Genomic DNA, 11,761 nt, shown 5'->3' on the forward strand with positions numbered 1-11,761 from the left:
CTAGGATTGGTTGAGATTGATTACAGCTGTGGCCCAGGCGCTACCCTGAAAGTACAGCTGTCCAAATTGAGTTCGGGGATAAACGGTTCTGGGGAAAGTGTACACGTGACCACGTTAGCCTTTGTTTCCCTGTGTGCCTCCATCTGTCCCACTGCAGAAGTAGAAGGCCTGGGTTTATGGCTTTGAGGCCAGCTGTGAGCAGGTGATAAATAGCTTCATCTCTACTCCCTAATCGCACAGCCATAAATAGCGAGATAAGGCTGAAATCCTGAAGTTCAGCCACCGAGCACGTGGGTGGAAGGTGCCCCTCGTCTTGCTAGCGTGCAGAGGCACCACTGTGGCTAGGAGGGGCTGCAGCGTAAAGACAGCCATTTTAAAGGCGTTTTTGCAGTCACCGCCCCATTCTCCCCAAACCTAAATTTTACTCAATCCTCATGCCTGTAGCCAGCTTCGCTGAGGATTTTTCATGAATGTAAAGTGTGTCCATTTTCGGATACACATGGACTCTCTCCTCAGCTCAGGAATTTAATCCTTGGTGACAGCAAGCTTCCAGGAAAAACCCCCCAAAAAGGTACTCATAAGGGTTAAGGACCCCAAGCTTCATTCAGCGTTCAAAGGTGGCCAGAAGTGCTTGTGAGGACGAGTTTTGCAAGAGGGAGCGTTATCTTGTTTTGCTTTGTTTTTGAAATAGATACTTTTATAAATCATGAGACATTAAATGCCCTCTGACCAGTGTTTGTATAGCAGTAAAGCATTTTACTTAGGAACAAAGCTACGTTTTCAGGCGTTTAGAGCACTTTCAACTTACGGTGTTCTAGCATTTGGATAGGGCCATCTTTGAAAGTGCGTCGTGATTACTGGCAAGAAAACATTATCTGTTTATCATCATCAGACTGAAGTGAGTGCCTTTGTGAACACACGACTTTAAAACACCACGATTTAGCAGGCTTCACACCCGAGTAAGTTAACCCGCTTCACAAGACTGTTAGTTGAAAAACTGTAAAGATTATTAATTCATAGGATGAATTAGACCAAAAAGACAACTGATGAGCTCGTGTGACATCAGTAAGAGCAAGTGTACTTCTGTCAAACTCAGGACAGCATCGAGGTCAGAATTGTCCTTTAAATGTACTTCCAAACCAAGGCGCTCCCATCGCGTCCCCTATGAGACTAGAGCTGACTGCCCCACTGGGCTTGAGACAAAATCTTTGCAGAAGTAGAAAGCCTCATCTTGCTGATAGTTTTGAACAATTGACCTTGAGGTTAGCAGCCCAATTAATAACCCCTATGCCACCCGAGCTCCTTGTTAGATATACTTTGCTATATGAAATGAAATCAAGTTCTTCGGGGTATTTGTGTGTCTCTTTGATGGAGGTAGACTCGTAACTATGGGAATGAACGTCTGTCCAATACCCAATTAACATCATAAAAATTCTGCATAGTGCTAACTTGTAGTTTCATTACTCTGATCTTTTTAATTTTAGGAAATGTACAATATACAGGGTTCTCTTAAAAAAAGAAAAAAAAAAGATGTGAGTAAATGATGTAACCTAAAGTGAAACAAATACTAGAACATTTATTTTATATTAATAATCAGTACATATTTTAATTTAGCAAAAACTTTTTTTCTTATAGAGTATTATTTCTTTAATATTCTGGTTCACAGTAATATAGTGCTAATTTTAATGAGACACACAATAATGGAACGTTTTACCTTTGTAATAGCTCATCCACTTAACATTTTTAAAGACAAAGAACTCCTATAAATATGTAACGTACTATGCAGGTGTTTTTCTGCACCTGTTCCCAGATCAGAAGGAATACATTAACTGCTTCAAAGGGCCCCTGTATTCACATCGCCCTCTTGCCCCTCCGGGTCCCCTACCACTTGCCTTACTGCCATGGATAATGGCTGGTTGCCCTATTTCTGATCTCTGTTCCCTTTCCCTTGGTGCCACACCTTAGGATGAGCTCTGGGAAGGTCAAGAGGCTGTGCCCATCAGCAAACTGGCATGTGTTATACCTCGCGCTTTGAACTGGTTCATTCTGGTTTGACCGCCAGCTGCGAATTTGCCTTTCCACTTCAGACATTCAGAATCTGTATTGTCACAAGATCCCCAGGTGATTCTTATGCATGTAGACAAGGGGGCTTCAAAAGTTAGTGGGGAAAAGTGGAACCGAAAGATAAGGAATTTCCCACAAGCTTAAAGCTTTGCTGTGAGTCGGGTGAGGGCTTACAGAGCAGATCACTCAGTTCACACATTTTGTTTCAACCCATCTATTGAAAAGTAGCACTACTTACCCCGCTGCCTGTTCCATTCCGCCTTCCTTTCTCACCCTCTGGTTTGTTCTTGGGGAAATGCTGCCCTTTTGATCTTAAAAGGTTGGATTATTCTAACCCAGGAGTGAATCCTGTTCCAGACCTGAAGGGTGACTGAAGGCCATGGTCTCAGGGGTCCCAGCTGCCTCTGTCCAACCATGTTCTTCCCATTCTATCCAGTACCTTCTACTGTCACCCCTCTCAGAGCAGCTGGTAGGGTCTGCTGGGCGTGATCTAGTGCTTCTGGTGCCAGGGCTCCACGAACTTTTTGAAGACCCTTGTATGTCTGCATAGGAATCACCTGGGCATCCCTGAGACTCATGGTGGGGGTGGGGAGGGGAGCAGATAATCTGATTCAATGTACCTGGGATGGAAAGGCAAATTCCCCGCAGAGGGTCACACTGGAACAAACCTGTCCAAAGCCCCAGTGAGCTAACAGTTCTGTTGCATCGAATTGAGTTAAATCACTTTATGTAGCATCCTCCCTATCAGTCCCACCTTTGCTACTAAATAAGGATCTTTGGTTTTTTCTCCAGAAAATTACCACAAAAGGTAGCATTGCCTACCATTTTGAACTCTGTATGATAAGAAACCTCATGTGATAAATAAAACCTCATAGGAATTTGAACCTAAACAACCCCAAAACCTTCCGTGATGAGTTTTACCAGTGCAGAGAGGCCAGGCCGAAAGTCAGCCCCCTACACTATTAGTGACATGAGGTCTTGCACAGCCTAATCGAGTCAACAGGATTTTCAAACAAGCAGATTCTAAAGCCTACTAATTTTAAAAATCTGCTTAACTTCCCAAAATTAATTAATTCTTAACTATGAAAGAAAGCTAAAAAATAAATTAATTTAAAAAAGAAAGCAAGCTATGGCACCTGGAAGTGCGTTGTGTGTGGCTGGAATTAAGCTGGGCTGCATACAGATGCCAGCTCTGCCTGGTGTCCTCTCCAGACCCACAGCCAAGAAGCCTCCTGCAGGAAGCCCTTCACACACGCTGCCTGAAGTCATCTCTCAGCCGGTCAGCGCAGTTTCGAAGAGTCCACGAAGTAGTAGACCAATGACGCGGCGCTAACTTGGGGCTGTCAAATAGATTACACCTGGAGAGAAATTATGCAGACAGCTTTGCTGAAGAACTCCATCTGTGCCGCGTGCTGATTATTCTCTGAGGTGGAGGTGGTGGCAGGGAACAGGATTCCGGTTTGAAAGCCCTTTTGTTTTCTGCTACCTTTACTTAAATGTTACGGGGTACTATTTTTACATCCGATAAAAGGGTTCTGGGAAAATGTTAAGTGAATAGTGCTACAGAAAATGGAGGAGGATTTTCATATTCGCTCGGTTGTAAGAAACAAAGTGAATAAAAGTGGAGTTTTAAAAGGAGTGGAGGTCAAATGTTTAAAAGAAAAAAGAAAATGAAAATCAAATAGGTAAAAATGTAATGGCATATATATATATATATATAAAGTGTGGTAATGAGTAAAAAAAAATAAAAATAAAAGGAGTGGAGGTCGGGAGGGTGCAGAGACGGTGAGGGAGAAAGGGGGAACAGATTACAAGGATCTACATGTAACCTCCTCTCTGGGGCACGGACAGCAGAGAAGTGGGTGAAGGGAGGCATTGGATGGTGTAAGATATGACAAAATAATAATAATTGCTAAATTATCAAGGGTTAATGGGGGTGGGGGAGCGGGGAGGGAGGGGAAAAAATGAAGAGCTGATACCAAGGGCTCAAGTAGAAAGCAAATGGTTTTTGAGGTGAGGATGAGGGAAACAAATGTACAAATGTGCTTGACACACAATGGATGGATGGATGGATTGTGATAAAAGTTGTCCGAGCCCCCAATAAAATGATTTTTTAAAAAAAGGAGTCAAGGTGATCATGCTGAAAAATGTATCAAGCAGCTGGTGAACCACCCAATCTTGTAAAATTCTAAGAGCAAAACAGAAGGCTGGCTATCTTACAAATGATCATTAAAAGCACTATTCATATCAGCAAAATTAACAGGATGCTCTTAACCGACTTTCAAATGATTATTTTAATATTGTCAAGTGGATGCAAATTGAACAAAAGCCTATTTATATCTTGCATGATAGGTCAAACCATCAAACACTCAGTAGGTAAATACTATCATAATTCTTTAAACCCTTTCCGAGAGACTAAGGCATCTGACGTTTGCTCATTTCCACAATAATAAAACCGTATGGATCACCATAGACATCACTGTTGTAATAGGACATGATAGAGCAGAATACTAGAACACAGCAGATGCGGTCATGTTCAGACCAGCTAATTGCTGGATTCCTTTTCTAACCGGACTTGTGCTCATTTAACCCACCAGAGAGTCTGTCTCAGTCAGAACAGTTGAGCAGAAGCCACTTAACAGTAAATGTCAATAGAATATACATCGCATCATAAAAAACAGCCACTCATAATACAACTGAATAAAAAATATATCAAACCACAGTTGGAAAAGTAGAAACCTAGAGCTAGTTAGATAAAATGTTATTTTCTTAACAACAAAAGCATCTATATAAAATCATACATATTTACTTGATATCTGCCTTTTCCCTCCCATGGGTGATGTTATTTATGAGCCAACTGGTAATTGTTGAAACGTGACCTACAGGATTAGTTTCCATTCAAAGTTCAGTTCAAATTAGTTCTAGCGGTCCTATTATCTGCCTTTTTAAAGATTTCAAATAAACATACCTAAATCTTCCAAGTATTTTCAGTAACTAATAATTGCTGTATTTTTTTTTTTTTTGCTCCTTCATGAGATTACTAAAATTTTACTTCATTGGGTTTGAAAAATTATGCCCAGTTTATTTGCTGGTAGCTGCTCAAGTCCATTAGCACCGCATGTAGTATTTTTAGAGAGGATGACTTAGCATTCTTTTTAATTGATTCCTTGGGTTTTGAAAAAAATCACCTTTTAAATGACCCCCCCCCATGCCCCACCCCCTTGTTCAAGATTATAAGCATCTAAACCCAATGCCAATGCCATCCAATTGATTGACTGATAGCAACCTAGTAACTCTCTATAGGGTTTCTGAGAATGTAAATCTTTATAGGAGCAAACTGATTCATCTGTCTCCTGAGGGGTAGCAGGTGTGTTTGAACCGATGACCTCGAGGTTAGCAGCTCAGGGCCGAAGCCAGAGAGCACCAAAGCTCTTTGATTATACGGATGGAAGCAGGAAAATTGGGAAAATGCAATACATATTTTGATGTTAAGACATGCATTCCAGCAAAGAGTCTCAATGATAATATTATTTGGGTCAGATTAGTTTCTTCTGCCAGCAGTCTCAATGGGCTTAGAGATAGAAACAAAGAAAGAAGATTCCACATGACAAAGAAACACACTTTCTATATACAGTCCAAAAATTATGCAAGAATGCACCCAGGTCCTTTAAAATCATCTACTATATATTCTTTTGACAAGAAACTCGTTAGCACGGGGAAGCTCTTTATTACTTCATCTGCTTTCAAAGTAGGAAGGAACCGTCGCTCAGTTTGGACAGTGGGGCCTGTATCTTTTAAACCTGTGAGGGAAGGCAGTGTGGGAATAGTATCATGGCCATTTCACACACGGAGAGACTGAAATAGAATTACTACTGACTTTTCTTAAAAAATGCTATCACTGATGAGATCAAATGCTCCTCTTTTAGACACTGAATAAAAATACAAACTCTTCTCATGTGTAAAGTTCTCTCCCCTCGCCACCTCCTCCCTCTTTTTAAGTAAAAGATTCAAAACAAACCAGAAACCTCACTGCCATTCAGTCAATTCTGACTCAGCCACCCCTGTGGCTTTCAGAGACTCTAGGCCACAGATTAGGTGGATTGAAAATACTGATGAGCTATCCCCAGATAAAATGTTTTCTCTTATCTCTCTCAACACATAGGCACCATGAACGAATGCTGGCATTTAAGATGCATGCTTTAACAATAACGTTTCACTATTCCGGCTCATTCTTGGTTGAGAGTGAGTCATATTTTTACTAAATGATTATGATTCCAGAGGGCATTTACTGCCAGGCTGGCCTTGGACCCATCCCCCTTTCTTCCAGGAGGGGCTGCTGAACAGTTCTTCAAGATGGATCCTGTGTGGTCTGGGATCCTTGTAAGTCAGGATGTTTTCCTGGTCATGGATGAAAAACAGTATTCTCTCCTCCTTCTGTTCGTTGTCTTCAGATTGGGAAAATGCAATCCGTATTTTGAGGTAAGATCATTGCCCGGGAATGTCACAACCATAAATCACACATTCAGGAAAGGAAGCTCAGCGTATTCACCATTTTAAACAATATAAAAATGCACTGTGAGAGAACAAAAAAAGTTTAAAACGGAAAGCAATGTCAGCCTATACACAGGATTGAATTATCAAAAGGACATCAGATTTTCTGACATCAGTTGATAAAAGCACTTATGACATAAAGTGCTCACGGAGTATGCTTTCCTTGCCCAAAGCAGCCATCCACATGCCATTGTAGCAGCTCCTGATGTCACCTGGTCCTGCTCACAACTGCCTTCCTGCCGTCCAGGGCGCTGCCCTGCAGTGGAAGTGTAGTTGATTCTGCAGGGAGGGCTTTATACACTCGATTCATTCTTCAGGACTTCCAGGTTGGAGTGGTACCTTTAAATGCCGTAGATGATAAACTGATTCCCCCAAATGCCACAACTCTGTCACATACGTCCTCGTGGAGCCTGACTTCCCTCCTGCACTAGACTGGAAGTCACTGTAGGAGGTTGTTTATTTTGCTGTCGTCGGAGACCATTTCGTTCACGAGCTGTTCTATAGACAACTGGATGGCATTGTCGACCAGAGAAGCCGCCGTCTCTACTAAGAGCGCTTCGTATTGTTCTGAAGTTCGACCCTCATAACCACCATCGTTGGCGAAGACCCCGACCGGCTCCCTTTCGATGGAGATGAGAAATTGCTTAGGGACATTTTTAGATTTCGTGACGTCAAATTCGCTGATCTCCGTGTCCGTGATGATGATGGCAATGGGCTCCATCCTCTTGCTTTCCTCCGATCGGCGTTGCTCCTGCTCGACCTCGTTCTCTTCCCTCGCTGGCCCGCCCGTGCTCGCGGGCGCACCCTCGGGCTCACCCTCTTCCGCTGCCACCGCGCCTCTCCCGGGGCCTTCCCGCGGGGCTCCTCCGGCCCGGGCCCCGGCCCCGGCAGGCTGCTCCGGGCTCGCAGCTGCGGGAGGCGGCTCGGCAGGCCCCGGGAGCGGACGCTGCGTGTCGGAAGCCTCCTTCGGACTTGCAGGCTCGGGCCCACCGCCCGGCGTTTCCTGGCTTGCCTCGGGATCGCTTTCAAGATGGGGAGTTTCTGGTGGAATAGTGGGATGCTCCGACTCTAAGCCCAACTCCACGGAAACCATTTTCTTTCCCGAAGCAGCCCCGGCGTGGCCCACACGTGCCTCGGCTGGCTCGTCGCCATCTTTCGGGGGGACACCCTCCCTGGGCTCCGGGGTGGGCCTGGGCCCCGGGGTCCCCGCGGTCCATGGGGCCTGAGCGCTCGGGGGCAGATGCTCAGCCTCCGGCTGGCCTCCCAGGCTGCCGGCTGCGTCTTCGCCGGCGGCTTCAGAGGGACTCCTTCTCTGACCGCTTGAGAATTTGATGCAGGGAATTTTCAGTCGGGATGTTGCCTTTTTCTTGGAAGGACCCGCAGCCTCGGCCTTGGTTCCAGATTGACTAGTGGCCTTCACGGGCTTGGGCGGCTTTGAAGGCGCTGCCCGCTTCCTGGGCGCGACCAGGCGTTGGAAGGAGGCCCAGGCCCCTCGCAGCGGCTGCCGCTGGTCAGAGGCGCCAGAGGGCGCGGGGCCCTTGGGCCCTTTGGCAGTTTTCTTCCTTCTCTTGAAGCAGAGCACGGCGGCTCTGTCCTCTGGCCTCCCGTCCTGAGCACTGGCCTCTGCTGATGGCTTCTCCTCCCTCTGTTCCACCTGGATTTCCGAAATGGTGGTCTCCATTGCCACCCTACAGGCTCGCCTCCTAGGGAGAAGGACGTGCTTTCCTCCCCGACAAAAACAGCCCACAGTCAAATCCCTTCCTGGACTTTTCCTTCCCTTTCGTCTTAAGCCATACAGTTGTTGTCGCCAGGCTCCAAGTACCTGCGTGTGCGGTGTCTTGCAATGTCACGCTGTCGTTTCTTCATGAAAGACCGCTCCTGGTTGGATTTTTACTTTAAAGATCAACCTGATGAGAGAAGAGAGAGTGGTATTTTATTTCACGTTCATCAATATTTTCCTCAGAGACGATTTCGGGTGGAGGGATAGGATTCTATCAGGCATGCTTCTCATATAAGATTTACTGAAATAACTAGGGATAAAAATGGGCATTTACTTTTGCTCTATCAAAAAGATTCCAGTGGGGATCGATTTTTGCTCAGTTCTTCTTTTGCTAAGGCGTCATCGGGTTTCTGTTGGTTTCTTGGTGCGCTGTCTTTAGGGACTGGGCAAGACTGCATTGCTGGTTTTAGCAAACACATACAAAAAATTAAAAACAACAATAATGAAGGCCGAATGATAATCATGCTAATGTCATTTTGATTACCTACAATAGAGAACTTGAAAGGACTTTCGATTATTCATTGATTCCCCGATAATTCAAATCCAGCCGGGTAATAAAATTTAACTCCGGAAGGGACAGTTGCCCTGCCAACATGCACATAACAGTAGAGGGCAGCGGTAGAGGCAGTCGGCACTCAAGAATCCGACTCTTCAGCCTTCTTTCCACTCTACCTTAAGGTTGTTGTTCTAAAGACATGTGCTCCATCAAGGAGGTGCTACTTTTCATTCATACTCTTAGGGAAATGATTCATCACTGGCATTCTCTATTCTTCACTTTAGTTGTCTGGTTGGGACACGGTCATCTGTCATCACTGGCACAGAGTTCAGGTCAGCAGGAGTTAACGACAACAATAACTGGCCTTGATTGTGCAACTTCTGCATATGAGGTCGTGTGAAACACTTACATTCTTTAGTAACCCCCACCACATCGTTATAGAGTGGCGGTATGATCAAGTCCTCTGCTTATCCTACTTCCTCCCTGTTTCCTGTGTCCATTTTCCCTTCCTTCCTAATGCGTCTGAACTCTGTCCTTGGGTAGCTGCAGCCCTTTGGATCTCAAAGAGATTATTCCAGCGTGGGAATGCCACCTTACAGTTAGTTCCCCTGACAGACCTGTCTCTTGCTGACATTGAGCCACAGGGCTGAGTTAAGTGCCAGACTTGAAAAGTGGCGAAGGGCCGTGGTCTCTGGGTTACACCAATCTAAGCCTGGTCTTTTATTATGAGGTTGAGTTTTGTTCCACACCAAAAACTCAGGATTTTTGTTAAAGAACCCACTCTTTGGTATTATCATACCATTCTGTGGATTAATTTCTTAAATCAATTTTTTGGGGGGGGGGGTGCTCGTACAACTCTTATCACAATCCATACATAACACCCATTGTGTCAAGCACATTTGCACATTTGTTGCCATCATCATTCTCAAAACATCTGCTTTCCACTTGAGCCCCTGGCATCATCAGCTCTTCATTTTTCCCCCTCCTTCCCTGTTCTCCCTCCGCTTATCTGTGGATTAATTTTAAAACATACTTTTATACATAGCTAATCAACTTATCAGTTGCATGGCTTATTCATTTTGACTTGGCTTTTAAATTTGTTCTAGAACCCCCCAAAACAAGATCTAAAGAATTTCAAAAGCTTGGTCTTAAAAGAGCAAGAACTCAGCTTAGTGTCGGTTCAATTATGAGTTGATGGATTATTTTATGATTCATGAAATGACTATTAGACAATGTTATAAAATGTTGACTAATAGATCTCATGTAAATTAGGATCTTCAAGCAATCAATTATCTGAAGAAAGTCTTAAAGCCCTGTTTATCACGGTGGTTCAAAGAATGGACTTCAGAAACAATCCTCTGTTGAATCTAAGCTCTGCAGCCCCCTGATGGGCTCTGGATTCTTGGGTCAATTGCTTAACTTCTCTCAGCCTCAGTTTCTTCATCTGGCCATGATCACGACACCACCCACCCACTCTATAATGATGTGGTGAGGATTGCAAAAGGATGCAGGTGCTTCTTTACACGACCTCATACACTCAAGGGCACGAAGCCAAATGGGGATGAGGTGTTGAATGGAAAACTGATCTGCTCTCTATACACCTTCACCCAATACACAATCATTTTTGTTTTTTAATCCTAGGAATTTCTTGTGGATGTAATAAATGAATAGGGGCTGAATTTCAATGCAGGAACCTGATAACACAGGCAAATATTCTCTTGGTTTGGGCGCTGCCTCTTCTCTGCATCTGACAAAACCACAAAATGGTCCGACGTAGAGCAAGGACGTCCCCGGGTGCCCTCCAGGGAAGCTCAATCAGAACCGACGCAGATTCGAGCTTTCTGTCTTCTCAACTCTCCCCAGTTATCTGGGCCCGGGCATTTTTCTAAAGACAGTTTCATTGACATACGGTTGGTATACCAGGCACTTCCTATGAAAAAAACTCGGACGATCATCACAACTCCCGAACATTCTTAGGAAGCAGAGATGACCATTTCTTACTGCTAGAAGTCGGGACATTAGGCCATGTTCGGGAATGCTCATTTCAACTAACCTGACAAGGCCAAAGGCAATTTCTAGAGGCACGTTCTCATTTCAGTGTTTTTCCTGTCTCTTGAATGTATCCCACCTGTTTTATTTAGACATAAAACAAATTTCGACACAGAAATCTACCTGGAACGATGTGTGTGAGGGTGGGGCGTGGGGTGGAGATGGGAGCGCGGAGTGGAGACATCATCCAACTTCCCAGAGTTATGCCCGCCTGCACTTGACCGGCCCTGCACCTGCATGGGCAGTACGGCCACCTCAGAGAACCTCCAGCCGCTGGCGTCATTCTGACACCATGGCAAGTCGAAAGCCACAGAAAACACCGCCTTCCCTTTGGGGGCTCCAGCCGAGAGCCATCGGTCCCGAGGACAGAAGCGATCTCCCAGCACCAGACCCGGACCCCGCAGCTCCCCCAGGAGGCAGCCGCGCCGGCCGGCTGGGTGTCCCTCCGGAAGGAGACAGCGCAGCGCCAAGTGCTCAGAGGGGAAGGTGCAGGGGCTGCAGAGCGGTCCCAGCTAAATGACCAGGACCCCCAACCACCACCACCACCCCCGCAAACGGGCCGCCCCTGCGCGCTTCGCGCTGCACGGCGCAGCGGGGCGGATGCACCGTGTCAACAGGGGTCCCCTGGATGGCGACTCCAGCGCGCCACCGACCTCGGCGGCTTCGACTGCCAGCCACCTCGGGGGCCCGGGCTCCTGGGTCCTCCCACCCAGGAGCGACCGCAGACCCGACCTCGGAGCCTCTCTCCCGCAGCCTCCTTCCCCGGCTTCTACTCACCGAGGGCGGCCGGGGTCTGTGGCCAGACGTGCTCCCAGGGCCGG

General features: G+C 45.9%; 1 protein-coding gene across 1 annotated transcript; it reads right to left on the reverse strand.

The window, feature by feature from the left end:
* Positions 1–5,942: 5,942 nt before the first annotated feature.
* Positions 5,943–8,749, reverse strand: AKAP5 (A-kinase anchoring protein 5). The gene is made up of 2 exons (XM_004699001.2): positions 8,670–8,749; positions 5,943–8,522 (listed from the first exon to the last, which is right to left on the reverse strand). Exon 2 carries the CDS (start codon positions 8,294–8,296, stop codon positions 7,055–7,057), a length of 1,242 nt encoding a protein of 413 aa, XP_004699058.1. The 5' UTR covers positions 8,297–8,522; positions 8,670–8,749; the 3' UTR covers positions 5,943–7,054.
* Positions 8,750–11,761: the final 3,012 nt, after the last annotated feature.

Source organism: Echinops telfairi, unplaced genomic scaffold (genome assembly GCF_000313985.2).
Source record: "Echinops telfairi isolate 266 unplaced genomic scaffold, ASM31398v2 ScPeMD7_18;HRSCAF=68, whole genome shotgun sequence".
NCBI classification, from domain to species: Eukaryota; Metazoa; Chordata; class Mammalia; order Afrosoricida; family Tenrecidae; genus Echinops; species Echinops telfairi.